Source organism: Panicum hallii, chromosome 6, assembly GCF_002211085.1.
Source record: "Panicum hallii strain FIL2 chromosome 6, PHallii_v3.1, whole genome shotgun sequence".
Classification (NCBI taxonomy): domain Eukaryota; kingdom Viridiplantae; phylum Streptophyta; class Magnoliopsida; order Poales; family Poaceae; genus Panicum; species Panicum hallii.
Window position 1 is genome coordinate 38,308,144 of NC_038047.1, and position 27,731 is coordinate 38,335,874.

General features: G+C 50.1%; 2 protein-coding genes across 3 annotated transcripts; one reads left to right on the forward strand and one right to left on the reverse strand.

Annotated features, from left to right (window-relative positions):
• The first annotated feature begins 1,658 nt into the window (after positions 1-1,658).
• LOC112898521 (myb family transcription factor PHL8-like) lies at positions 1,659-3,764 on the forward strand. The gene is made up of 4 exons (XM_025966862.1): positions 1,659-2,265; positions 2,360-2,436; positions 2,523-2,771; positions 2,857-3,764. Exons 1-4 carry the CDS (start codon positions 2,142-2,144, stop codon positions 3,256-3,258), a joined length of 852 nt encoding a protein of 283 aa, XP_025822647.1. The 5' UTR covers positions 1,659-2,141; the 3' UTR covers positions 3,259-3,764.
• Positions 3,765-16,639: 12,875 nt separating this feature from the next.
• On the reverse strand, positions 16,640-24,285 carry LOC112897418 (probable glucomannan 4-beta-mannosyltransferase 11). 2 transcript variants are annotated; one of them, XM_025965709.1, is made up of 9 exons: positions 23,315-24,285; positions 23,070-23,168; positions 19,338-19,590; positions 19,117-19,227; positions 18,869-19,005; positions 18,658-18,771; positions 18,377-18,576; positions 18,010-18,282; positions 16,640-17,607 (listed from the first exon to the last, which is right to left on the reverse strand). In XM_025965709.1, exons 1-9 carry the CDS (start codon positions 23,696-23,698, stop codon positions 17,442-17,444), a joined length of 1,737 nt encoding a protein of 578 aa, XP_025821494.1. In that variant the 5' UTR covers positions 23,699-24,285; the 3' UTR covers positions 16,640-17,441. The 2 variants fall into 2 exon arrangements, with proteins under 2 accessions (XP_025821494.1, XP_025821495.1); XM_025965710.1 differs by lacking the exons at positions 23,070-23,168; positions 23,315-24,285 and adding an exon at positions 20,395-20,783.
• Between the last annotated feature and the right edge of the window lie 3,446 nt (positions 24,286-27,731).

A 27,731-nucleotide genomic window follows, 5' to 3' on the forward strand; every position in this document is an offset into this window, starting at 1 on the left:
TTCCAAAAATAAGTAGACGGGCGGCTGGATCAGCACGCATGTCTATAAGAAAGTAGCAAAAGTTAAACTTGCATGTAACAAAATCCAAGTGTTCTTGACGGCGGCTAAGGGTTATAAGGAAGTGGAAAAACGACCACAAGGGTGCTGGGTTCGTATCCTAACCCTAGGACGCGTCCGAATTGGACTCCACTTGATACACAGCCCATTGGGTCAAAATAGGGTGACGCAGCACGGTTGGCTGAAAAGGAGTCTCTAGTAAATCGACGATTGCGGTTGACTCCGAACAGACATGGAGGTGATTCTGGATCCATTGGAAAGTAGATTTGATAACTTTTCAAGAATTACCTGAATGTCCAAAATGGAGTCCGGAAAAAGTTGTGGCTGCCGTCACAAGTCGCGTCTGTCCTGCAGTCCGAATCCAGCCTGTGCGATGCATCTTTACTTTTGATCCAATCCATTGTTACTGAGTAAAATAAGAGTGCATGTATCTCCATTATCTAAATATGATATATCTGAGGTTAAAAGTGAGCTTAGGACCATATAGTGTTGGAGAAGTAGATACTGATATAGGTATGGATGTATCATTGGTGGTAATGACCTCATCATCCATTCATTCTATTGCTGGCAAACTTGCAGAAAGATACCTGCTGACCCCGTAACGAACCCCTACAACTTGCCAGATTTCCGTTGGAAACATGACACGCATTCCGTTGAAGCATGGCATATTCCGTAGCAGAAACGGAGAATACGGCCGTGTCACCGCACTGCACCGGTGACCGGTCTCGGCCACCACCGGCGGCGTCGTCGTCCCGGCGCGGCGCACGCCGCCTTTCGACAGAAGCTTCCTTTTGATCCATGCCGATAGCTACGCGCCCCCGCTCGCTTGCGTGCGCCGAGATCTGGATTAGATTCCTTGATTCCCCTGTCACCGCCAAAAGCCAAGGGCTGTTTGCCAATTGCATTCAGGGACTCCGATCAGGACGCGGCTGCTTTGCGGTGCCGCCCTCCGAGAGAACCTGAAAATGGAACTCGGCGGAGCTCATCAGATGATACTCTCTTGGGCCTCTCTCAGGTGAGGGAACATATTCAGATAATATTCTCCCTGGCATGCATTTACCTGCCCAGTCCATGAGCGATTTCCCTCTCGCCTTTTGCTGACGGATCGCGCACGCGCGCCCGGGGCCTTTTTGGCACCGGATTTTATTTTTATTTTTACAGCGAGCAGGCAGGCAGGCAGTGAGATCAAAGCAAGGTTGACAGACAAAGAGCCCATCTGCGATGCGTATGCATCTTGCGCCGTGCCTGTCTTCACTTCAAAGCAAGATTTCGTGTGCCGGGAAAGCGTTGGCGCTGCAGGGCAGAGGCATTGTTGCCTTGGTGGAGGGAGGAGGAGGAGGCGGTGGTGCCGGTGGTGGTGGTGGGGCTGGGAGAGTCCAGTCCAAGAAACAAGCAGGCAGGCGAGAGGTGTGAGGAAGCAGCAAGAGAACAACAGGAATGGAATGCACGGGGGAGAAATCGAACGATGCCACTTTGCTTCTCTCTCTCTCATCTTTTTTTTTCCCTCTCCCACCTTTTCTCAACTTTTTTTTGGTAAGTTTTTTTTTTTGTTTTCCTTTCTACTATCTATCTCACTAACAGTTCTATCCTTTTGAGAGGAGGGGGGAGGGTGTAGTTGAACTGTTTCGCTTTTGCCCCGCCTACTGCTGAAAGATTCTCCCTCTTTCAGGTCAAAGAAGTGAAAGCAAAAGCAGCAAACAATTGAGGTGGTGACATGGAGGATGCAAAAGGAGATGCTGCCATGGCCTGGCCCCCAGCTGCCTCACGCACCATATTCCCCTGCCGCCGATTCGCGCCCGGGCGTATCCATACATATACCGCCGGAGGTGGAGACGGAGCCGGAATATCTCCCCAGGCGGTGGAGTCCAAGGAAAGGAACCCACCACCCGGCCGGCCGCCCGCCCAGCCGCCTATAAGAACCGGCCCGCAGCGGAACCGATCGCTTGCCGCCGTTGCTGTCGCCGCGGTAGAAGCAGCCGCCGTCGTCTCCTGCGACTCCGGCCGCCGCGGCTTCTCATGCTGGCCACGCCGCCGCCGACGCTGCGACTGCGATACGAAGCGCCGCGGTGGTGGGCACGCTGGAAATGGCATCGTCGTGTGGTGGCGGCCAGCAGCAGCAGGGCGGCGAGGCCAGGGCGCGGCTCAGGTGGACGCGCCAGCTGCACGACCGCTTCGTGCTCGCCGTGGCCCAGCTCGGCGGCGCCGACAGTAAGTCGTCGTCGCTGCTCGCTCGCTCATTCGCTGGCCCTCCGACTTGCTTTGATCTCTGATCACGACCTTCGATCTCTCGTTGGCATTGCAGGGGCGACGCCCAAGTCCGTCCTGAGGGCCATGGCCGTGCCGGGGCTCACGCTCTACCACCTCAAGAGCCACCTCCAGGTCCCCACCTCGCCGGCCGCCGGCAAAATTCATTTCTCTTGATTGCGAGCTCCACTCGAACTGTATTCTGGCTCCTTCTGCTGCAGAAGTACCGGCTGGCGGTGAGCCGAGGCTTCATCACCACGCCCCCCGGCGAAGGCTCCAACGACCCGTGGTCATCCTCCTCGGAGGGCCAGCCGGACGAGTACGACGAGGACGCGGCCGCCGAGTGGCGTGGTGCATTTGCCGCCGCCGACGGTGGCGCCGCCGGCACTAAAGAAGCTCCCTGCGATTCTCCCAGGAGCATGGCGCGGATGCAGAGGGAGGTGCAGAGGAAGCTCCAGGAGCAGGTCGAGGTAAACGATCGATCGATCACCATTCCGAGTTCCTGGCATGCCGATCAAGCAAGCTTATGGGTTCCATGCGTGCTTGGCTTGGCAGGTCCAGCGGCACCTGCAGCTGAGGATCGAGGCGCAGGGGAGGTACCTGCAGTCGGTGCTGCGCCGGGCGGAGGAAGTCCTCGCCGACCACAGCCTCGGCTCGCCGGCAGCCATGGCGGAGCTCTCGGAGCTGGCCTCAGCGGTGGAGTCCGGGTGCCTGTCCTCCTCCTCCTCGCCCTCGCCGTCCCCGCCGCGCCGCCGCTCCGCCGACAGCTGCATCACGTCCTCCTCCTCGGAGGCCGAGAGCCAGGCCGGCACGGGGTCCAAGAGGCCGTGCACGTGCGCCGCCGAGCAGCCGGTGCAGGGCAAGAGGACCTTCCTGCAGAGCCACGAGGCAGGGGAAGCAGACGCAGACGCAGAAGCAGAGGACGGCAGCTCACCAGAGATCGATCTCAACAGGTAGGGGAAGAACAGAAGACGATCGCGATCATAAGCATCTCTGCTGCATGTGCGGAGCATCGGGAACAGGGGATGATTGGTGGTGCGGCCTCCAAGGTTGGGACCAGGCTTTTCAGCAATGTCTGATGCTGCTGCAACGGCTGGTGATGCTACACTGCAAGCCTGCAGCAACCACACTGCTCTTCATTCCATAATATGATACATCTATATTTTTCATTTATGCATATGGTTCTTGTGTTTCATGTACCTCTGTAAAAAAAAGAAAAACCTCCGACTGGAACTAGAGGCAGGCCCAGCTGCAGGTGAGGCACATGCAGCATGCTTGAGGTGCAATGCAAGGATGCATGTATAGTTATAGAACTGTGGTAGCTAGTACTCCATCATATGCCATCAGTAAGATTGATGCCTTAACAGGGCAATGGGATGGGAGCTGGAAATGGTTTGGAATGTAAGCTAAGATTAAAAGTTCAAACCTGGGTTCAGTGCACAATAACAAGTTCAGTTACAGAAGTTAGAGGACAAGTTAAGCCCTCACATCGGTAACGGATGATTAGTAAGGCAGTAAAAAAGCAGGCACAAGTGCAGTTTTCTTAAAGTAAAAATGGTGAGCAAATTATCATGGATTTGCATACACAACCGAAGATTGAAACTTGAAATGCTACGCAATGGATATATTAATTAATTGCATTTGAGAGGATTTAGCAATATTTCCTTCACCTAACTTAGATGCTAATAAAAAAGAAAACAGACAAACCAAAGAATCTTACACAGTTAGCATGAGAAAAGGCTGAACCCATGGTCATGACGCCCAGCCTAAAGTTTTCGAAGAACACTTCTGTTTTCGCCAGTTCATCAGTGGCGCCTCCTCCACTTGGTGCCCAAGTCCACTCCAATTTGGAGCCAAGTGGCTCAGATCCATCCAGTAACCCCACTCCTGAAATATTCTTCCAGTTCACTAATCCTACAAGCTCGGACACTTGCTTCCAGCGACTTTTTATTCCATGCGCATTGTTCAAGCTTGCGTACCCCTGATGGAAAAAGGAATCAAAGAATATGAGCGGATCATATAGAGACATAAGAGCCGGCCTAGGCTGGATTCCCTGGCTAGTTGCTACGAATGGCTGTTCCTATCCCCAGTGACCAAAACCCATGACCAGGAACGCAATAGACTAAGGGAAGAAACAAGTCAAATAATAACAATCTTTCTGTGCTCATAATCATAGCAAAAGCGTATAAGCAAAGTACAAAGACAGTTTCCAAGGTGCTGAACCTTGGCTAATGGCCGAAAGATAAGACTTTCTGTTCTTCCCTCCAGAAAGGAGATATTGATGATCTGCTACTCTATCATTCGGTGCCGTTTCAGTATTTCGGTGAATTCGGTGGCGGGTCCTCATGAGTTCATGAAAGAAAGAGAGAAACGCCTGCCAGTAAACCCGGCCCTGTGATTCTGTCGATGCCTCGGAAACCCTTAGACACCCGTCAGATGGCATTTTCAGGCTTTTGCTTTCAGATGACCGCGACCCACCCGATCAGTGTCGTACTCCATCAACGAGTGGCCGTCCAGTGACGAGAACTTTTTGTTGGCTAATTACTTGTCTTATCTTCCAGATCTAGTATGCTGCTGGTAAGCTGATGCCCATCCGCTTGATGCTCTGTACTGATGGTCTGATAGACTGATACCCTCTGTAACAGGCTTCACTTCACTAGATCCATGAAAAGTAGTAGTTTCTAGAGGGTAGCAGTAGAACTGATTATACATGATTGATTACCTCTTCCAAGCTCTGAACTGGAACTTTTAGGAATGGCAATGGCAATATCAGGCTCTGACTCCAGAACATGTTTCCTTGTTTCTCCGGTCGTTGACCCTTCCTGATTCGAAGAGGCCAACGGAGACAGGTTTAGAGATTAGAAAGGTGCAGGGGCATGGCATTGCCGAGTAATACTCCCTAAAGATAATCAAATGGGAGGACCTACAAGGTGGACAATGAGCAGAGCAACAATATTCAGAATTCTTTCGATATGTCAGAGGAAATCGCGCGATATGTCGCGCCAGAAAGGAAACCCACTGAACAAACATCTAATATGGCGGCCCAATGTCTGAAACAATAGTGTAGTGCCATGGATCAGATAAACAAAGAACGTATGCACGATATCAGATTCCATATGATATTTCATCAAAAAATAAGAAGTGACAATACTATATAGTCTATATTAGGCTGACTCCAACCGGCGCTGCAACCTGCCATGCAAAGGCAAAATGCCTGGGTCGGGTGCACTGTAGCGTGAGGCATCGTCTCCAATCGAGCGTGCATACCGGGCGTGCAAAATGAATCCGAGGTGAGAGAAAGTGCAAAATAGCACTCGCTCGGCCGCGAGGCAAAGCACTGGCCTCCAACCGTCGACCCAGGAGAGAAGAACAGGCGGGTGCGTGGCGGAGCTCGAGGCGAGTGCGTTCGGGACTCCTCCACGCGCGGCGGGACTCCAGGCCGGCGACGACGAAGCGCGTGGCGGAGCTCCAGGCGAGTGCGTTCGGGACTTGGGCCTCCACGCGCGGCGGGACTCCAGGCCGGCGACGACGAAGCGCGTGGCGGAGCTCCAGGCGAGTGCGTTCGGGATTTCGGCCTCCACGCGGCGGGACTCCAGGCCGGCGACGACGAAGCGCGTGGCGGAGCTCCAGGCGACCGACGACGAAGGAAGCGGCGGAGGCAAGGCGGTTTGCAAGGTGAGCTCCGCCATTCCCCACCTCGATTCGTTCTTCCGGCGCTAGGGTGTAGGGAGATTTTGGTTTAGGGGTGCAGATCCATGGGATTGGAACCAACCTGTCTCGATTCGTAGTGCTTCGAACTGATTGGGGTCGGATTTGGTCGATTTTAGAGATGCAGAGAAGATTCATTTAGCACAAAAGTAATCCAAAACAAAGGAGGAGGTGTGCAAGGAAATCAGCTCGTGTATGACAAGTGTCCCTGTTCTGTGGATTCGTTTGCATTTCTGACTAAAATCTAGCAGGAAGCCATTTCCACAACCTAAAACTATTTATAATAGATTCATGTGTAGCTCACAATGGGCCAGATAACTTCAGCTTCACGAGCCACCGCGTTTCTATGATGAGAAACTCACCTGGATGGACTGGTTGGCATTTGGCAATGCAATTCGTGTTCTACTGAAATGTCTGACACATTTTATTTCAGAGAGGGTTTTCTCTTTTGTTTTCTACTTTCGTCGGATGAGGTCCGGGTAATGCTTCTGGTAATATATACTTTCAATGTTAGAATAAGTCATGGATTGGTATATCTCTCTTGTTTCTCGATCCATGAACAATCGGTGTACTTTTCGGTTCAATAGGAGCTGAGCTATCTATGCACCACGCATGGTAAATAGCAAATATGATTCAATCAGCACAAAAATAATCCAAAACAAAGGAGGAGGTGTGCAAGTAAATAGAACACAGGATGGCTTAGAACCGCGCTGTAAGCCATTACAACAATACGTCATCCCTCCTTTTTTTTTGCAGGCTCATTTCAGTTGTGCACCAAGTAACTATGCACTAATTAATGTGGAGAAAAACTTACATGTTACTATGAAACACATGAACTTTTGTCATCAGCAGCAGGTAGGAATTTATACCAGGTAAGGTTAGATTTTTCTACCATTTGCAGTCTACTAGCTTACTGGTACCACATCAGTGAAAAAAAACACGTCACCTGCAAATAGTTTCTGGTTTTGTACATTTGCAGGCTTAATAAGTGTTCGCACAAGCGGTACAAACTGAACAGTCTCCTCTACATTTTGCATCAGCCAACTAAAATTCTAGTTTCTTGCTATGAATGATATAACTGAGGGGGTTAGATGTTTTACTCCCTTAATGAGTTATCTTATTGCATATTTTTTGTATTCGAACTTACTTATTGTTTGTGGTACGATACCCAAATGTGCATGCTCTTTGACCACCATTTTCTAAACATATTCCCTTGCCAATATTGAACTAAACGACAACAACTTGTAAAAAAAACCAAATTCCTATTTGTTTCCATTCTGTTGTGATAAGACTAAATAATTTTTTCATCAAATTGGTGATGCATTGAAGTTTGATTGCTTATAGAAATATTCAAATTCACACATAATATCCCTACATAACTTTAAGTAAGTCATGGCAAGCGTATTACAGATCCTTTTGTACATCTATAACATACAAAAACACTTTATAGTTGAAGCATATATAATTATTTTTAGGTATGAAGCTATGCCTTGTTTTTGTACCTTGACTATAAGTATCCACTTTCGGACCCCAATCTACACACTCCAAAAATAGATAGTGGATACAGGTGTTTTGCTCCATGCTGCCAGGCTATAGTTAATTTTTTTGCAGTCATTTCGCTTGCACAATAAAAAAGTCTCCCAAGCTTTATACTTGTGTCTGACCATTTCAAAAGAGTGCTTGCTTAATTGAGTGATGCCAGCATTGCAACACTAAGCTTTATACTTGTGTCTGACCATGATTGTTGCCTGCCAATGGAACATATCCTCTCCTTCAGGACCTGTGAAGTAAAATGATTGTTAGTAAACCATCTGCTTGCCTTGGCTCGGCCGTCCTACGCTGCACCTGATGCAACTTACTAGTGTTTCATAAAGAATGTCATTATACTGTGTGAATTATTTGTATGGACAGTGAACTCTTTCTGTAATCTATGACACTTTTTTGTTTCCTACTCTCTTATGGCAGAATGGATCGTCGATTGAGCGCATGTAGTGGTAATGGCCAGGCCTCCCAAGTGGGCATGGACAGTGAATTTCAATTGGACCTAGATGTTTCTCCCATGGTACCCTTCTATGCATTGTTTGTTCATTCTTTGTATGCTCTCTTGTATAAACAGGTTTTCATTTTATTTTGGGCAGTTTTGTGAGCAAATTCATGAACAGAGCTTTAGTACCCCACCACATGTGCCTATGAGGTCAGGTGATCAAATTGAACCTCCAAATTGTGAAGATATTCAGGAAATTGATGGCGACCAGTTTGCCAACGGCACTGACAACAAGAGAGGTGTCTCACAACGAGGAAAAGCATTCCTGCCTCCAGAGGACAGAGTTATAGTGTCTGGTTGGCTGAACATTTCTACGGATGCAGCCATAGGTATCATCTGGAATACACTTCTATTGACAAGCAGTTTGTGGATGGACAACTATTTAATTGTTGCTTTCTCGTTGCAGGTTCATCTCAGACGAGCAATGCCTTCTATGCAAGGCTGCATCGTTATTTCGTTCAAAATTGTGAGACGGGTAGCAGTAGAACCCAACTGTCTATTCAGAACCGATGGACAACTATACGAAAGGAAGTCAGCAAATTCCAAGCTATCCACTCGGCTATTGTTAGAAGGAATGAAAGTGGCAAGAACGACTATGATAAGGTATGTTCCGATAACTATATGCTGCATGTTCCTGAATTCTATCTACTTGTTCATGAACAATTTATTTCTGCTTTGGGTGCAGATAAAAGATGCTATCAAAGCTTATGAGCAGAAAAAACCTTGGCATTTCGCGCATTGTTGGGAGATTTTGCGGGATGAACCGAAATGGAATGATTATATGTTCGAGTGTAGCAAGCCTAAGCAAACAGACAAGGATAACCAGGCAACTCAACCCTTGAACACTCCCCCTGCACCAATACCTACTGGTGGTGCACCTATTGAACGACCAGAAGGGCGTGACAGCGTGAAGAAACGTCGAACATCAGTAGAAGAGTCCTCATCTAGTGTTGCCGTAGAGATGTTAGAGAAGATACATGTGAGAGGTCAGCAGATGGATGAATTGGAAGCAAAACAGAAGGAGGAGTTGATTGATATCGAACGAGCCAAGTTTGATCTGCAGCAGAAAGCATTGTTCGCTAAGATTGAGCACGGCAACAAGAAACTCGAGCTCCAGAGGGAGATTTCTCGTGACAAGAAGGAGATTTCTCGGGAACAGATCAAACTTCAAAGGGACATTATGGAGACAACTAGGTTCCAGACAGAAGCCCAAATCATGTTCACTGATCTGAATTCATGGCAGCCTGCAGTTCGTTTCTGGATTACGAAGAAGCAGAGGGATATTTTGATCAAGGAAGGTATAAACCCAGATGAAGTTGAGTCCGCTTCTGGTGCTAGTACCCAACAGCAACAGCCATCAGGGGACAAGTAGCGTCTGTTAATTCTTAGCTTATGTTAAAACTGTTGTACTGTATAAAATTATTTGTTTGATTTGGACACCTATTTGTTTGCTTTGACAAATGTTGTAATGTATGAAACTTTTTGCTTGATCTGGACACATATTTGTGTACTTTCTTCATTAGATCTTGGTTCACAAATACATGCTACTGGAATACACTAGTTGCAGGGATTTATTACATCTTGGTCTGACTTAGACAGCCAAGGAACCACCAACGTCACTTATGCAGCACGAAACAATGGATTGATTGCTGTCCCTGTCATCCATGGAAGACTTGCTGTGGTGACAATAGCAACATGCCGTCTGTTGTCTGAGATCTTGTATTTTGCAGGGTCATTCCAAAAACCTTGATCTGTGTGATAGCCAGTACTTTCTAACACCCTAGCTATTCTTAGATCAAGCTCATCGGTTATGTTCTCAGCTAAAGTTGTATCCTCTGAAAGGGGATGATACATGAGCCGGCCATTTCATTTACTATATAACATCTGTACCAGTTTGTCACATAGATCTGCACCACAACATTGTAAGACTAAATGGTCAGCGCCAGGAACCACGACTCCACAGAATGCAGACCAACAATAATGTATTATACCTCTTCGTATGCCAAGTTGATCTAAAAATGGTCCAGATTGCCGGACTAGATATGCCAGAATTGCAGTCAGATCCAGTGGTGGGACTTCCTGCATCATATTCGAACACCCACTTTAGAATAGAAAAAACACACTCGAAGCAATAAGCAATCAGATCGACTAGCAACACAAATTGCATTATCAGTTAATAATCAAAAGCCCTAAGAAAAGTCTGATTTTATAAAAGATCAACTTGTACTGAAAAAATAAAGAACTCACTGTCTATGAATTTGAAAGGATCGTATTTACAACAGTATTTGGCTGGATTGGCATCTAAATCGAAAAAAATTTGCAAGTTAATTATGCCAACCCTGCTTAGTAAGCATTAATACTTCCTCTGACCTCATTATTTTCTGGAACAGGTTACCTTTCAACGAAATTATATCCTCAGACTAATGAAGGTATATCTTGTAAAATTTATAAGATATATAAAACTGTGCATAGAATTGTGCATATTGGATTAAGACTACAGCGCAAAAAGTACAAAGGAAAATGTATCCAAAAGAAATCATTAGCCATTCTCTGTCTGCACCGGATACAATATTTCTAGATGCATGTATTGTACCATCTACACTACTTGCAGGGAACCATTACATCTTGGTTCTCCCAGCAACAAAAGGCATCCTCCTCATGCATACAGAAACAAATACCAACAGGTGCATACTAGTGTCGAGATCGGCGTGCATATGGCCCTAATTCATTGCCTTTTAACATCCAATGATGCTCAATTAGATCTTGTTGTAGGCGGTGGGATGTAGGGCGGTCCTGGATCTTGCGGTATGCGGACATGAAGGCGTTTAGCTCGGCACCATTCCTGTCCCTTCGAATTGGTGAATCATTGGGTTCAGCAAACTCGTCCTCATCCAGCTCCCTGTCTCGCTCGGACTCGATGATCATGTTGTGAAGAATGATACATGCTCGCATAATCGTGTTCATGTCCTGAGCACTCCACAGTCGGCCAGCTTGTTGAATTATCCGAAACTTCGAGCGGAGGACACCGAAACAGCGTTCAACATCCTTTCTTGCAGCTTCTTGTGCCTCGGCAAATGTCTTGTCCTTGGGACTGATAGCTTCACTCTTGGTTTTCACAAAGGTCACCCAATCAGGATATATCTTGTCTGCAAGGTAATACCCCATGTCGTAATTATGGTTGTTCACTGAAAATTCAACTTTGTCGGTTCTTCCATTGGCAAGATCATCAAATACAGGGGAGCGGTCCAAAACATTGAGATCGTTGCAAGACCCGGGCATTCCGAAAAATGCATGCCAAACTCGCAAGTCCTTGGTTGCAATAGCCTCAAGAACAACAGTCGGTCGGCCCTTCCTTCCAATGTATTGGCCATGCCAGCCTACCGGACAAGATCCCCACTCCCAATGCATGCAATCGATACTTCCAATCATCCCGGGAAAACCTCTAACTTTATTTTCTTCAAGAATCCGCTTCAACTCAGCCTCTTTAGGTGGTCGTAGGTACTCTTCCTCGAACACGGCAATGACAGTTCTTGCAAACTCCTTAACGCACTCCAAAACAGTGCTCTCGGCCATGGCATAACCGTCATCAAGTGCGTCGGCTATACTTCCATACGCAAGCATTCGCATAGCGACAACACACTTATGCTTTCCATGAAATCCCATTCGGCCAAGACCATCAGGTTTCTGTCGAAAATACTCATTGTTCGCAGCAAGCATTTGGTAGATCATATCGAACAAGCTTCTTTTCATTCGGAATCTGCATCAAGCAAACAACCTAATTATGAAAACAATAGCTACACTACTTGAGCTTCAATTCAACAGAAAGAAGGACATGTCGCTGCTGTTTTACCGGCGCCGGAACAGGGTGTCATCGAACAGCGGCTCCGACGCGAAGTAACATCGAACAAGCTCAGCCCAAGCGCCTTCCCTGTCTCTCCGACGAACCTTGTGCTCTGGGACCGAACCACCCCATTTCCGATGTCGGCGCGTCATCGCCAAGACAGCAACATGAGTAGCTGCGGCTTGCAGGCAGAGCTTCCTCTTGCGCGAACTTGAGAAAATATCTGAAACTCTGCAGGACGCCGACATGGTGGGGGATTGGGGAAGAACCTGACGATGCAAACCGAAATGCGACTAAACTAGTGCAATACAATCACACCGGAGTGAAGTTTTGGGCTGGTTTGCAACTCGATGACAGCACAGAAAGAAGGAAGTATGGAGAGCGCGCGCGGAGAGCCCACGCGGAGCGGGCGGCGCTGCGCTCTGCCACCTACGCGTTGAGGACCTGCGCGCGTTGATTTGGGGCGGAGGCCGGCGCCGGCGGAGGGCGCGAGGGGCCGGAGCCAGGGGGCAGGGGGCGGGGGCCGGCACCGGGGGCGAAGGCCGGCGTGGCCGGAGGCAGGGGGCGGGGGGCGGAGGCAGGGAGCGGGGGCCGGCGCCCGGGGCGAAGGCCGCCGCGGGCGGAGGTCGCGGGGCGCCGGGGGCCGGCGCTGGGGGCGGAGGGCGCGGGGGCGGAGGCAGCCGGCGCGGGGGGCGGAGGGCGCCGCGCTGCGGAGAGCGCGTGCGGCGCTGCGCTCTGCCACCTCCGCGTTGCCTACCTGCGCGCGAAATTTCCGTGCTTTGCCGCCAACAGCTTCGACAACGCTTTTTTGCCTCTCACGATTGGAGCACTGGCGGTGCAAAGCGGTCCGGCAAAATGGCCCAACCATGCAAACGGTGAAATGCATGGCCGATATGCCTCGCGCCGGTTGGAGTCAGCCTTATTAGGTGGGATGATATCGACCTGGTGAGTGTGAAGCGAGGACCGGCGGAAGGCGATGCGGGGCGGCGGAGTGCCTGACCACTGGAGTGGGCGGAAGACGACCGCATCGCGTGGGAAGGGGGCGCAGCGGCGCGCGGGAGTCGGCGGCCCGGTTGCAGCCGTCGCGGGTGCTCCGGCGTTCGAACTCGACGTTCTTGCTTGCCTTCACGCGCCGCCGACCAGGTCCCGCGGCAGTGCGGGCGGCGGCGGAGCGACGTGGTTCGCAGGTGGTATTGGGTCCGAATTTAAATGGGCCGGCCAGATGCGGGTTGAAGATTCGTTGGGCTTCTGCGGGCACGTACATACGGTCTAAATACAATCAGGCCCGGAGGAAAGCCTATCTGCTGCAAGGAAAAAAAAAGAGTCTAGGAGCAATCCAATTGGGCCCAGATGAACCTCCCGCAGACGAAGCATCTGTTTCGGATTCAGAATTCGTAACCGTTGCCCGAGTAATTTTCCTGTCGCCATCAGTTAATTGTTAGCCCTTTCATATCGTGCTTCGCAATTGGTGATTTTCTACTGAAATTTTGTGTTTTGTCACCTATCAGTTACCGCTGGACTTCAGTCAAATTCAGCTCAGGCTCTTATTCCTAGTCGCACCTGCTGCTGGGAGCCGAATCCTCGCAGAAGCTCCACCACCATAGGTCGTCGTGGGCCGACCGTGCTCCCACGCCTCCGCTGCGGCCCGCCGGCGCTCGCCGCCGACGCTAATCCAGTACGTTTCCTCGCCCCAACTTTCTTCTTGCCTCGCCGCCGGCCACCGCTCGTCGGAAATCCAGCCCCGGGCGGCCGGCGGCGCTCCCGCGCGTGACGTGGAGTATTGACGCTTCTCTCGCCTGCCTCGCGCGTCGCTCCCCTGGGTCCCTTTAAAATCGGAATCCGAGTATGAAGTCAGATCTGAATCAAATGAAATTTTCCAGGAATTAAATTGAAAAGAGGAAAGGCTCTGCTGGGCCACTACAACTCTACAAGGCCTGCGGCTGAGCAGCCCAGGTGGCCCAAGGGCACTGCCCTTTATCCGGGAACGGGGGGCGACGCGATCAGCGGCGGCGCTCGCCTGCCCGCTCCGCCGTAGCCGGGCACGACGCGGTCGTACGCGTGCGGCAGGTGCGGAGGGGCGGCGGGCGCGCTCGCCCGACACTAGACCAGCCCAGCTCGTTAAAACGGCCGAGCAGGGCTCCTCCAGTTATCATCTGAACAAGCTCCAGCTTGACCTACCTCTCCTTCCCCGCGCATCGTTTCGGCCTCTTCGGCGCGGCGGTGGTCGTGACTCGTGAGGCCGCCGGCGCGCCTACCGTGCCCCGTCGTAGACCGTTCGCTTGCGCCATCAGGTGAGTTGCTGCCCCGCCGTGCTGCGGCTGTGCTCACGTTGGTGGTGTGCGCGGAGGCGAGTGCGCGGGCGCCCTGAACGTCCACGGCGACTCGGCTCTGGCTGACCTGGCTGTCCCGCGCCGCGCGCGCGTGGCCGCGCGTGAACGGATCTGTGCTGCAATACTCGGCCGCGTGTGCGCTGCATTCGTTGTGCACACGGCGGCGGTCGTGGTGAGTGGTGACCGTTCGTGGCTCGCGGAGCTTGTGGTGGTGTTCCATTCACACCTTCGTGTGCGATCTGCAGGTGGTAGGCGCAGTCCGTGCGTGTTCTGGACGCAGCATGTTCTGCTGTTCGGTGACTTCCCGCCCCGGCGTTTGGGGCTTTGGACCTCTACCAGGACCAGCGTTCACCCTCGGCGACTTCGGCGTGGAGAGGGTGTATCTGTTATCTTGGACAGCGAGCACAAGGGCGTCGCTTGCGTGTAACGTCTCCATCGTACAGTAAGAACACCAGACTCGTCTATACAATAGCTTGTATGCTTGATCGGTGTACAATCTTGAGAGAAAATTATCGCATGTTTGGGAGGGCCAAGCATGATTATTGTGCGTGACACTGTAGACCACAATCTAGGTTTTCACCGTGCTGCTGTCCTGATAGCTTCATTGCATATTGATTGTAAGCATTCTGTCTGTTGGCAATAGCCCTCAATTCTAACTATTATAATAGAGTACTTCCTACCTAGAGACCTCCTAGGAATATAGGATGAAGGAGAGGATTTGGAGGCTTCCTCAAAATAGAGGATCCAGTAGAAGGTCTGCTGGAGTGCATCTTTTTAGCTTAACCCTCTAAACTTGAGATGGGGGCTATTTAGAGGCTCTGCGGAAGTTTCTCTTGCTCTATGAGCAACTCCAGCAGACTCTCTAAATAGATCCATATCTTTAGTTTAGAGAGTTAAAGCAAAAAGATGCACTTAATCAGACCCTCTACTAGACCCTCTATTTTGGAGTGGTCATCAAATCCTCTCCTGCACCCTCTATTTTTTTTATAGATCTTCACATTCTATTCTTGTAGGGTCTCTAGGGAACCCTTTATTGCATTTTAGAATTGAGAGCTATTGTTGGAATTGGAGCAAATTTAAAGACCCCTACAAAATAGAGGCAGCCCCTATTTAACATTTGGAGGATCTAATTTAGTACTTATTGCTAGAGCAGCTCTAAAATCTTATTACCCCTTGTGAAGGAATCCAGAAGTTTGAGGATAAGGGAAAGTATTATTCTAAAGTGGTATGACCATTTTCACAACAAACTAGGCGACTCTTCGCATTCTGATTCTAGTATCTTCCCGTCTTGATATTGATGTATGTTTTAGCATTGTGGATCTATTTCTTTGTAGTTGTAGGGACATGTCCATACATGTGACCTATTCTATTGGTAATGGCTTCGTGGATGGAGTTATGCCATCGTATTTGCATTGGTCTAACACACCATATGGTCCTCTTTGAATAATTAACTTTAATTGTTATTGACTAATGGCATAACTTGTTATTAGGCCATGTTTGGATGGCCTAAAGCTTTATTTCAGGTAGGGATAAAATTTAACTGTCTAAACTTTAGCATGCTAAAATTAGCCCATTCCGATTTGGATACATGACTATTGAGATGGTAGAGCTAATTTCTTGGAAATATCATCTTTGCCCTAGAGAGTAGAGATTATCCCAAATTAGCTCCCATCAATTAGCTAATGGGCTGTGTAAAGAAAAACTAGTTAATGGAATAACAACTAGATTGGGTATGGGTAAACTTTAGCCATACCCCTAAGTAGTTGTTAGCCCATTAGAAAGTTTTTTTTTTACCCCAGCCTATTAGCTAGTTGAGGTAGCTAATCTCTCCTCTTTGTGGAAAAGGTGAGATTTGCAAGAAATTAGCTTTACCATTAGTCATGTATCCAAATCGGAATGGTCTAATTTAAGCCGGCTAAAGTTTAGCCAGCTAAAAGTGTATGCCTACCTTAAGTTTAGTTTTAGCCCATCCAAATAGAGCCTAATAAAAAGTTATGTCATTAGCTAGCTAACAATTAAAGATAATGGATTCAAACAAGACCAAGCATATGGGTTAGGCCAATGCAAATGGATGACCTAAATCCATCCACGAAACCATTACCAATACAACAGGGTAGTAAAACAAAAATGTTACTCAACAAATTCTTATTGAATTCGGTGCCCCGAGTTGTGAATACGCTCAGATTCTCCCAGTTTATCACTCTACCAACTACCAATGCCCTGAAGGTTCACAGCTTGGCAGTTACACCTGAGCCTTGTTGAATTCAATTCTGAACTTGTCTATGACCACTTGTTACACCTCGGCTTGGCGGTTATACTTCAACCTTGTTGAATTCAATTCTTAACTTGTCTATGCACCACTTGTTACACGAGAACAGGAAAAAAACAGAAATAGCACAACTTGAGGGTGATCAGTATAAACAAATGGCTGCTGCTCGAGAGTAAATAGATCCACCAGTCCATGTGCCACAGCAAGTAAAATGTCTGTTCAGAAGGCGTCGACTTTGGCTTCTTACAGAACAAAATTTACATGCTACACTTACAATGCATTTCAAGATCTGCCAGAGTTCGACAGAATTATAGCATTAGGAAATGATGTACAATTAAGTATTAAGCCTACATGGGTTATGAACCGAGGAAGCCAACGATCTTCCCTTATGAATCTGAACTCTGACAAAGCTATATCACTAAATTGCCCAAAAAAAAAGCTACAACTTAAGAGATCTACAGAAATTGCCAGCTGGTGCTATTACATTTACAACTATTGCAATTCTTCAACTGTGAAATGCGCCTCTACAGGATCTGAACCAAATGCTGCTGCACCAATCATTTTTATTTTGTCAGGGTGCTTCAGTAAGCACTGTTATTATACATTTAGAATGACGACACTATCTGAATGGCCTTCTTGGCAGTAAAGAATATTTGAATCAAATCTGAACAAGACGAGAGTCTGGAGGGAATTGAAGGATGACAGCGCTATCTGAATCTTGGCACTAAAGAATGGCTGGATCAAATCTGGCCATGACTGATGGGAAGAATGCTGATGCTATATCTGTGACCTTCTTGGCAGTAAAAGAATGGTTGGATCATATCTGGCCGAGATTGATGGGAAGAATGTTCAGTTACCATTGTATTCTATAGTCAATATGTGCAGGAGAGAGGGGCTTTGCTTGCACTCAATTTTTTGTAAGCAGTTATCAGTTTTGTCCAAGACAGCTTATGCAGTGGAAGGAGGTCGTGTGCCGACATACCCAAAGCCGACAACAAGGAAAGCTGTGCCTTGAAGGAAGAGGAAAATGTAGTATCCCTTCTTAGCGTAAAACACATCATAGCAACCACACAGAATTATGCAGATTCCAACGAAAAGTTCTGAGCAGTGGTACCTGATATAGAGATTGTTTATAAGCATTTGAAAACACTGGAAAGCCATTAAAACTATCCTCATTCTCATAGGTATGTAGAAACCTATATTAGTGTTTTGAAAGTACCTACTCCCACCGCTCAAAAATGTAAGAGGTTTTTGTTCTGTCCTAAGAAAAACTTCAATAACATTGACCAAGTTTATAGAATATTATATTAACATCACCTAATATATGCGCTATCAAGACATATTTCATGGTGGATTCAATAAAACTAATTTGATGTTGTAGATATTTATACATTTTTTCTACAAACTTCGTCAATGTTAGAGGTTTAACTTAGGAAAAAAATTAAACATCTTATATTTTGAATGGAGGGCAGCATGTAAGCTTCAAGAAAATCTCAGTGATAATAGATAAACTTACCTCTCCCAAAATCTTGTCCGCCTCTTTACGATCTTCGGTACAAGGGGCTCTGTTAGCTTCACATGAGGCTCTGTTAGCTTTACATCTATCACCTTTATAGAATCTGATCCATTGATGCTAGGCTTTGCCTTGTTGGCATCACCCAATTTCTCGGTGACAACCCACTCATTGACTCTTCCTCCAGCGTCCAGAAGACCACTTACTGCAGCTTTAATCCGGTGCAACGACATGACATTCTCAAACAGGACCCAGAGGATCACCAGGTGAAATGAACTGTAACAGTGAGAAGCGTTCATGTCATCAGGTGTTATATTAATGTGACATATGTACTGTCATACGAAAACTTGAATCTTGGCGCGTGTGTTACCTTGGTGTGCCAAGAGCCTTCAAGAGGGTGATAACTGTTGGGATATAGACAACCCCCCAGAGCGGGATTTGAATCTCAGGGAGCAAAACCGACACAGGGATGGCGAAGCAGTAGTAGATGAATGTCACTGTATGAGCAGCAACCTTCCCGACGAAGAAGAAATCGTACCATAGGTGAATTTTGCTCCACAATGACACTTTCTACACAAGACAAAAAGCTATACCTGTCAGCCAATGCTGTGATACTTTGCGCTTGTAGAGGCAGCCTGAAGAAACACAAACCTTGTTTTCTAAAATCTCTACCATCATTTTCTTGAACAGGTTTGCTGGTCCACATGACCACCTGTGCTGCTGAAACCTGTATGCCTTGAATGTGCTAGGTAGCTCACTCTTGACCTAAGCACATACATATGCAGTATTCTGTGGACTGTTAGGTTCGTTTCTCATTATGTTCTTGAATTTCCTACAAGCAAGCAAAGGAGCTGGTTCATACTTTTATGTTACCGACGTAAATGAATTTCCAACCCCGAAGCATCGCGCGGACAGCCAGGTCCATATCCTCCACTGTTGTCCGGTCCTTCCAGCCCCCGGCATCATTGATTGCTGAAATCCTCCAGACACCAGCTGTCCCTGAAAGATGAACATTGCTCTTGTAACGCCAGCAGTCAACAGATTGTTTAATTTTCTGAGTTTGAAAGTAGAATTATTCATATTATTACTATATTAGGGAACATGATGTACCATTAAAGCCAAAGAATGAGTACACTGATGACCCCGCCTCTTGCTCATACTTGAAATGGTAATCCAACGACATTTCTTGGAATCTTGTCAGCAGACACTCATCAGAATTGACTGCGCATACGGTTCAACTAAGCTTAGAGCAAGTGAAGCTTATTGCAGTACCATTCCTGCCAGTTCTCAAAACAAAACATTTTACATGAAGAGATGGCATGTGTACTAACCAAATTTCCAGCGGGCCTGGACGAGGGCGATCTCCGGGTTGTGCACGAGGAACGGAATAGTCCTGAGGAGAAAATCGGACTCAGGTTGGAAGTCGGCATCAAACATGGCAATGTACTGGCAGTCTTGGACATAGTCATGCTTCAATCCTTCCTTGAGCGCGCCAGCCTTGTACCCCTTCCGGTTACCCCTGACCTCGTACTTTATGTTCACGCCTTTGCTCATCCATCTGTGGCACTCCATCTCCACCAAATCCTAAAAATAGAAACAGAAAAGTTGAAGGATATGCTCATCGCTGGATGTATCTATAAGGTTTGGTGACATGAGAGTCCAAAGAGTGAATTAACGGTATGGTGCTCACAATACTGCTGGTCAGTGTTCAATGGTGTCAGAAAATTCAGAATAAGTCGAGGAAAAACTACGCATAGAGTGCAGAACAAAGGGTTCGATATTTTAACCTACAAAAATGCTAAGAACGAGCCCAAATTCCAGGAATGGAATCCACATGCTACGGAGCCGTCCACAATCTCCAGCAGCAAGACAAGGCAGCTAGTAATCCCGTGAACCAAATCCAAATGCGCCACACCTCTGACGGCGAGGCACGAGACGCCCTGGGCACGCATCGGGTATCCTACTCCGACGCCTCCCTGAACCAACCCTCGGCGTCATCTCCCGCGCACGCCGCGCATCCGGCGTCGGCGGCGGGCACTCGCCGGCCGGAGTTTCGCCTAGGGCGACCAACTCTTTCGCTTTCGCAGTAAGCCCGTGACGTTGCGGTGCAACCCACATGGGCCTGCTCGCGGCTTGCGAGATAGAAAGCCCATATCTTTTCAGCAAGCATGGAGCAACTTGCAGCCCAGTACGAAAAACTCTCTGTTTTTTTAGAACCAGAGTGAAAATTCTTGGCAGGATGTCTGCCGACGACTTGTACACTACTCTAAACGTACATTCGAATTCTCCAAAACAAAATGAACTTGATCTAGGTTTTCTTAACCAAATTGGCAGGAGCTCTGCCCTTCATTAAGATAGGAAATAGATGCATCACGTCTGCCAAATAACCTCTTCCAGCATTGAAGTGAGGAGACAAGTTCCAAGAACAGTGCTCGATTTTAATGGAGGCGCCAGTCCAAGAACAGTGTTCTTCGCGGGCAGACAGCCTCCCTGCACTCCATGTGAGGCCTCGCAGCGAATCGTGGCTAGTGGCCACCGGCGGGGCACAGGAGCACGAGTCCACGACCGCGACCATGCGCGCCCTGGCCTGCACGCACGGCTGAGATGCCGCCGATTCCAACCAAGACGGTGCGTGACGGGGTGGCCGAGATGCCGCCGCACGGCAGGCGCAAGTGGAAGCCAGCGGCCGGATCGGATCTAACGGCGAGCTTGTGTGTTCCCGCCATGACTGCGTCCGAATTCTCCGGCCGGCATCGGCTATGTAGCCGCTCTCCAGCCACCACACGTCGGCCGGCGCTCGACGTGGACGCTGCTGATGGTTAGCTAGCGGCTAGCGCGAGCTGTCGCCCGCCGGCCGCCGAGCACGTCTCGGCGTGATGCGCGCGCGTGTACAGGCGCGTCCCTTTCCATCGATGCCAATTGCCATGCCGTCTATACTGTCGTATGGTTCCGGCCGGCCGGCGGCCGTGTCGCTGGTGCGTGCTGCATGCGAGGGCGGCCGGTTGCGGCTCACTGGCTGGCCGGCCGCATCCTGGACTACACGACGGGCGCCATAGCTTCCCACCACCCACTCATCGCGCCCGACATGGACGGCTTGGAGCACGCGAGTTAAGTGGGGAGGATGCGAACAAAGCCGGTCCGGCGGTCCGGCACCACGCCCATACGTTCAGTTTCCGGCCGGCCAGAATTCGCCGGGCTCTGTTTTCCATTTCTTTTTTCTGTTCACCGTTTTGATTTTTCTGAAGAATCTCGTGCACTCGTTGCATGCGGCAGATGGGAGATAGAGTGGTAGCGGATTATGGTCGCAGTGGTCTCTTTACAATCCAACTTAATTTTTATATATTTTTAACTTAAAATTGTATAAGATTATAATACGATCTTTTGGGATCCAACCTATAAATTATCTAGACTAATTTTAAGTTGTTTTACCACCGGAGATGGGAGCACGTGCGCTTGATGCGATCGAGCTGTGCGTGGCCTGTGGCGATAGCAACGGCTGTGGCTGATGGCCAACTTACAAGCCGGCAACGAACGGCTCTGGTGCGACGGAAAGGGGACGTGCATGGCTCGTCACGATCGACCTAGCCCCGGTGCTGCGAGGAGAGAAAAAAACGGTAGCATCCCTTGTGAGCCGCAACCGGCCGTACGGAAATCGCCGCGAGATCCCGCGCGCCACCTAACCCGCCGTCACAAGGAAAAAGGCGTGTACCCTACGGTTCCAGCTTGGGCGACAACTACTGCTCCTGGCAACACGCCAAGGCGCCTGTGTGTCACGAGTCACGACCGGTAGTGACGCGCCGATCGCCATTGGTGGCGAGCATCCGACGCTGATGATTGAGGCTTTCCGTGGACCGATCGGTGCATGGCATGGCTGGACCACCGGCCGGCTCGCCGCACGGACTTGCTCGCGGTGGCGCGGAGGACAGACGGTCAGATCGACCGATCGAGTGGCTGCAGCAGACCCGTCTGGTAGATCCGATCCGCAGGAGTTCTCCTTCAGATAGATCACCCTGTCGTGCTCCGCCTGCGCACGTCGCGGGCGCGGCCTGCTCGCTCGACGGCCGGCGGCGGCCGCGGTGTTAGTGGGCGCTATTTTTTACTCCCGGAACACCGGCGAGGGTCCGCGGCCTAGCAGTATGTGCCACCACTCAGCCGGCATGTTCTGGCCTGGCGCGTCCCTGCTGGCGCCGGCAGGGAAGGAGCGCCGACGAGCCAAAAAAGAAGAAAGAACAAAGAAACACACGCGCCACTAGCTACTGCTCACGGCGCGAGTAAATTACTGGCGGTGGCATCCATCGGTCGCATCGCACCGGCTCACCGCTCGCTCAGCCACTTGAGCCAGCCGTGACAGGGGCGCCATGCCACCCGAGCTCGCGCCGTGCGCGCTCCGTACCTTGGGGGGGGGGGGGGGGGGGGGGGGCCGCGCCCTGGACGTGCCCTGCGGCCCTGCCCTGCCCGCCGGGCGTCTCGTTGCGGCCTCTCCGCGCGTGGGTGCGGTTGGCCCACGTGGTAAAGCTAGCTAGCGGCCTGAGACTGGGAGTAGACTGACTAGACCGAGCCAGTGCGCCTACATGGCAATGACGTACGCCGCCGACGTGTCCGCAGGCGCGCCAGGCCAAAGGGAAACGGCCCGCCGGTTCGGTAACTCTCGACTGTCCAGAGCCCAGAGGATTTCTTCTTTACACGGCGGCCGGCGACGGCGACGGATGCTGAGCGCCATGGCGACGTGTGGTGTGTGCTGCTAGGAATTTCCTCCCTGAACTGACTGATCGTCTCGCTCTCGTCCCAAACTCTCAACCGCTCCGCACCACCGGTGTGCACTTGCCGAATTTTTTTTTCACAAAAGGACTCGCACATGGCAGGGAGAAAAAAAAAGGGGGTGCGGAGACTCATGTCGCAACTTATCCCGTGCATGTGCATGGTTGGTCGTTGCAGGATGCAGAAGAAAAAAAAGGTCAAGGATGCATGACCAATTGGGCACGGGCACGGGGCACAGCGAGGAGGAGAGAAACAGAGTGTGTGCGCGTGCGTGCATGAGGAAAATGGCCATGTCGCCGGCGTACCTTTACAACGGGGTCCGTGGAGTCGTCCAGCACCTGGATGACGAAGCGCTCCGCCGGCCACTCCAGCGCGCACGCCGCGCCGATCGACAGCTTGTAAACCTAGCCAGGCACACCAAAAGGTCACGAAAGAAATTGACCGGAACAAATTCACTCTGCTACCAGCTCGTCGCGCCCACTACGGCGGCAGGTCGGCGGCAATGCGCCCGCTCGCCGGCAGCACGCCGATCGATCGATCATTCACTCACCTCCCGCTCGTTGTACATGGGGATCTGCACCAGCACCATGGGGTACTTGGCGGCGGCGCCGGACTCCACGTCGGCCCCGCGGGCGGCGGCGATGGGCTCCCAGCGGTACCGCCGGTCGGGGCCCAGCCGGAGCGCGCGCACGGCGAGGCACACGGCGCAGACGAAGAGCTTCTCGACGAGGATCATCACCGTCATGGCCAGCGACAGGTACACCAGCAGCCGCACCGCCGGCACCACCAGCAGCGCCCGCGCGCGCGCCGCCGCCCAAGCGCATTGCGCCGCCACGGCCGCCCAGTCCACGCGCACGGGCAGCTCCGCCCACAGCCGCGCAGCCTCCTCGCCGACGCTCATGGCGGCGACGTCTCCGTAGCCGCGGGCGTCCATGGACCCCGTCGATCGAGGACGGACGGAACGGACCGGACGGACGCGCGCTGCGCGCAGCTGGATCTTGGCGGTGGTTCCACTAGATAGCCGGCCGGCCAGCTAGCAGATGGGGGAGGAGGCGTACGGTGGCGCGGGGGCTATATACTAGCTTGGACGGAGGCGTATGGAACGGAACGGTGGTGGTGGTGGCTCCCGAGCCGTGATGGGGACAGGCGCGCCGAGGACGACGAATCGGCGCTGCTCACACACGGCTGTGGCTCCGCGCGGCGCACATGCTCATCTCGGCCGTGTTTTTTTTTACCCCGCCGAGAAAGATGGACAGGATCTTGCCGCATAGAGATACAGGTGGGCAGGTTTAATCCCCCGGTCACCTGGTGGTTGGCGAGCTGCTGGGCGGGTCAGTGTAAATCATGCATGGCCATGGCGGCATGGCCATGGGAGCCAACCTGTGGGCTGTGCGAGGTGAGGGCGTGGATGGATCGAAGACTCGAAGTGGAGTGGTTGATGACAGGGGGTGGTGTCTGGTGACTGCCGAGAGGTTTTTGGGGCCACTTGGTAGTGCTCTCTATCATTGGCCTAGAAAAAAGTGAAGGGAACGGAGGAGGAGGAGGAAGAGGTGGTGACTGTCCGGCCGAGATGGCAGCGGCCAATGGCCAGCGGGGCGTGCGACTCGCCGGATCGGGGGCTTGCCCGGCTAGCAGCCGCGCGGTTGGCCGCGTGCCCCTGTTCATTTGATCGGGGGCGTAGCAACTGGTTTATTTGAGGGCCAGCCGGCCAGGGATTTGTCGCGGTTAATCCAACGTGTTGAAATATTTCGAGCGAGCTTAAAAGGCGTGCTGGGGTTAACTCGCCTAGTTTTTGTTTCTGCATTTGACTTTCGTTTTTTTACCTTCTCGGTTCTTTCTCCGTCTAATAACGTATCACGACAAAAGCTCTTGTCGTGTTTTCAGAAAAGAAAAAAATAAAACGTGCTGGCGGTAATGTGGAGCAAATTAGACCGTAGAAAAATCCTATGCCAGTTTTATTTCTCGCGTCGAGGTTCGAAATGCAAAATGTGGCATTGCCAGACAGGACGAACAAATGATGTCAATCGCTTGTCTATTTTGTTTGTAGATATCGAGGTTCGAAATACAAAATGTGGCATTTGGCGTTGAATTATTGAGGACCTACTCACAACATCGGACCCTTTCTTTTTTTAATTAGCATATCGGACCTGAACTTGATGACGACCGAGACGAGGAGGGAGGGAGGCACACAGGAGTGTATCTTTTATTTCACGTTTCCAACCTACGAAATATGACGATATACTTGTATTAATTAGGTTATCTCGGTATGTTTTTCGAGAACGTGTCTATGAAGAATTGTGCCAGATCATACCGTGTCGGTGTTTTTACCGTCGGCCTACCTAGGGATACCCTAAGGTAGGTGTTTATTTGGTGAGGGATCGCCAGATCTGGAACTTGAAGGTGAACGCAAGGACACAAGACAGATTTAGACAGGTTCGGGCCGCTTAGAGTTGCGTAATACCCTACGTCCTGCTTGGGAGTGTTGAATATTGCGCCCTGCGCTTGGGTGTTGAGCTGCCAGTAGGCGGCTCTCTGTTGGATCTCTCCCTCTTGGTGGCTCTAGTTGCTCTTCTAGTTGCTCTGCCTATCTAGGTACCCCTGCCCTCCTTTATATATCCCAGGGGGCGGGATTGCTAGTAGGATTATAAGGTAGGAGTCCTAATTGGATTACAGTATATGAGTCCTAATAGGATTACAGCGGAATTCTAGTAGGAATCAGACTTCTTTTACCTCTCGGGTAGCTTTCTTACGGTACCCAGGGGATGTATCCCTGACATACCGCGCTTGACGAAAAGAAATTATATGCCAGATCAACATGAGCAAGAACTTTTATTTAGAAAACGTGCTGGATGTCTAGGAGCTCCTTGTAAACGGAGCAGTACGGAGTAGTAATGTGTTGCAGATACATCCTGATAAGGGTAATACGGATTACTCCATTCATTTCAAATTATAAGTCGTTTTAGTTTTTTTAATATATAGTTTTAACTAGAAAAATTAAAATAATCTAAAATTTAGAACGAACAAAGTAATTCATAGAAAAGAAAAAAAATGTACTCCACCAGCAGCAATTCGAGTGTAAGAAGTCAAGCAACTACGCCACCCACAGATCGACGCAAGCTAAGCATGACCAGCGTGCTTCTTTTTTTCTTTTGGTCATCTGGCATCCACGAAGATAGATCGTTTCCTGCCAAGGCAAAGCAGGCAACAGCAACGGCGGGGTCTGCAGCTTTGTGCCTTGTGCATGGCACACCCTAGACGCCTTTGATTTCTCGTGGGTAAATTTAGTCCTGTCAGTTCGGATATTTGAATATCGATTAGAAGTATAGTCTAATTAAAAAAAATTGTATAAATGGAGGCTAATTCGCGAGACGAATCTATTAAACCTAATTAGTCCATGATTTGATCATGTTGTGCTACAGTAAATATTTGCTAATGATGGATTCATTAGACTTAATAATTTCGTTTCATAAATTAGCACCAGCTTATGTAGCTTGCTCATGTTTAATCCTCTCTTTGGCTCTCAAACACTCATGCGATCCGGACTAATTTTTAAATTAGTCGGATGCAAATATCCCGCAGACAGATCAGACTCCGGAGTGCAGACCTCCGTGTTGCTCCCTGTCAAATCTTCAGAGGCTTCGGTCCTCGATCGGATCCTGCCTGAGGACGCAGTAACAGTAACCCAAGCACACCGATCGATCGCTCTCCGCCGGCGGCAAGCCGATGCTGATTCGGGATTTCACGTGGGGGGACAGGAGACCCCTGTCACTGGCGGCATGTGACCTTTCGCCAGCCAGCCTCAGCGTTCCTTGATTCCTCTCCCCCAACGCGCGTGTGCGGCCGTCAGGCCGTGCGTGTCCGCATCTGCTACTCTGCTCTGCTCTCCCTTTTTTCACTTCTTCATTCATGGCGCTGGACACTCCAGCATCTGAGGTTTCAGATAGAAGCCCGAGACGGGATCTGAACAGACGTGGACGGAGGAGGCCACGAGGGCGCAGCTCGAGGAAGACGAAGTAGTGGTCGTCCCGAGATCCGGCGAGGACACGACCAGCGGCAAGGACACAAGAAAAACGAAGCTAGCGCCGCGCCTAGTTGGCAACTTGTCCGAATCCGGAATGAAGCAGCCCATGGAGCACTCTCCAGTAAAACGAGCAAGGGGAGGCACTGGTATACCGCCGGGAGGCAGCTGCAGAGTCACGAGAGGCGTACGTACAGTTTAGGCCGCTGAGACTTGGAGTCCGTCCAGAGACTTTCACTCCCAAATGTGTACAAGAGCCAGGAGCGAGTCCTCGTCGTCTGTGGCCCGTGGGTGTGGCAGCCGCGTGCAGCCGAAGGTGGTCGCTGCGAAGCTGCTTTCCATTGTCGATGCCCCCCTCGGAAACTAGAACGCTCGCTGGAGGAAGACCGACGATGGTAAAACGGCATTCTCTGGTGACTGAACTTCTCCGGACGGAGTTAAAGACGCGTCTCATTATATTGGCAGCATGTGCACGGTTGTTCCATTGACCTGCTGATGGCGAGTAGAACCAGGAGGCCGACCTAGCTAGGTTCCGAGGTACTTACATCAGAACTAGTAGCATCAATGGTGAGCCGCAGTGTCTCTATCTAGGGGTCTATTTAGATTCCAAATTTTTATAACTTTCGGTACTTTTCGGTACCGTAGCGTTTTCGTTCGTATTTGATAAAATTTATCTAATCATGGACTAACTAGGCTTAAAAGATTCGTCTCGTGATGTACAATTAAACTGTGCAATTAGTTATTTTTTTTACATACATTTACTACTCCATGCATGTGTTCCAAAATTGATGTGATGGAGAGAGAGTGTAAAAAGTTGGAATTTTGAAGTGATCTAAACAAGGCCTACATCACAGTGCGTACGCATGCATAGACGCAGCAGTTGTAGAGTGCGGCGTAGCTTTCAGATTAAAAGCTAGTGTACCATGCATGGAGCCATGACCTCTCTAGT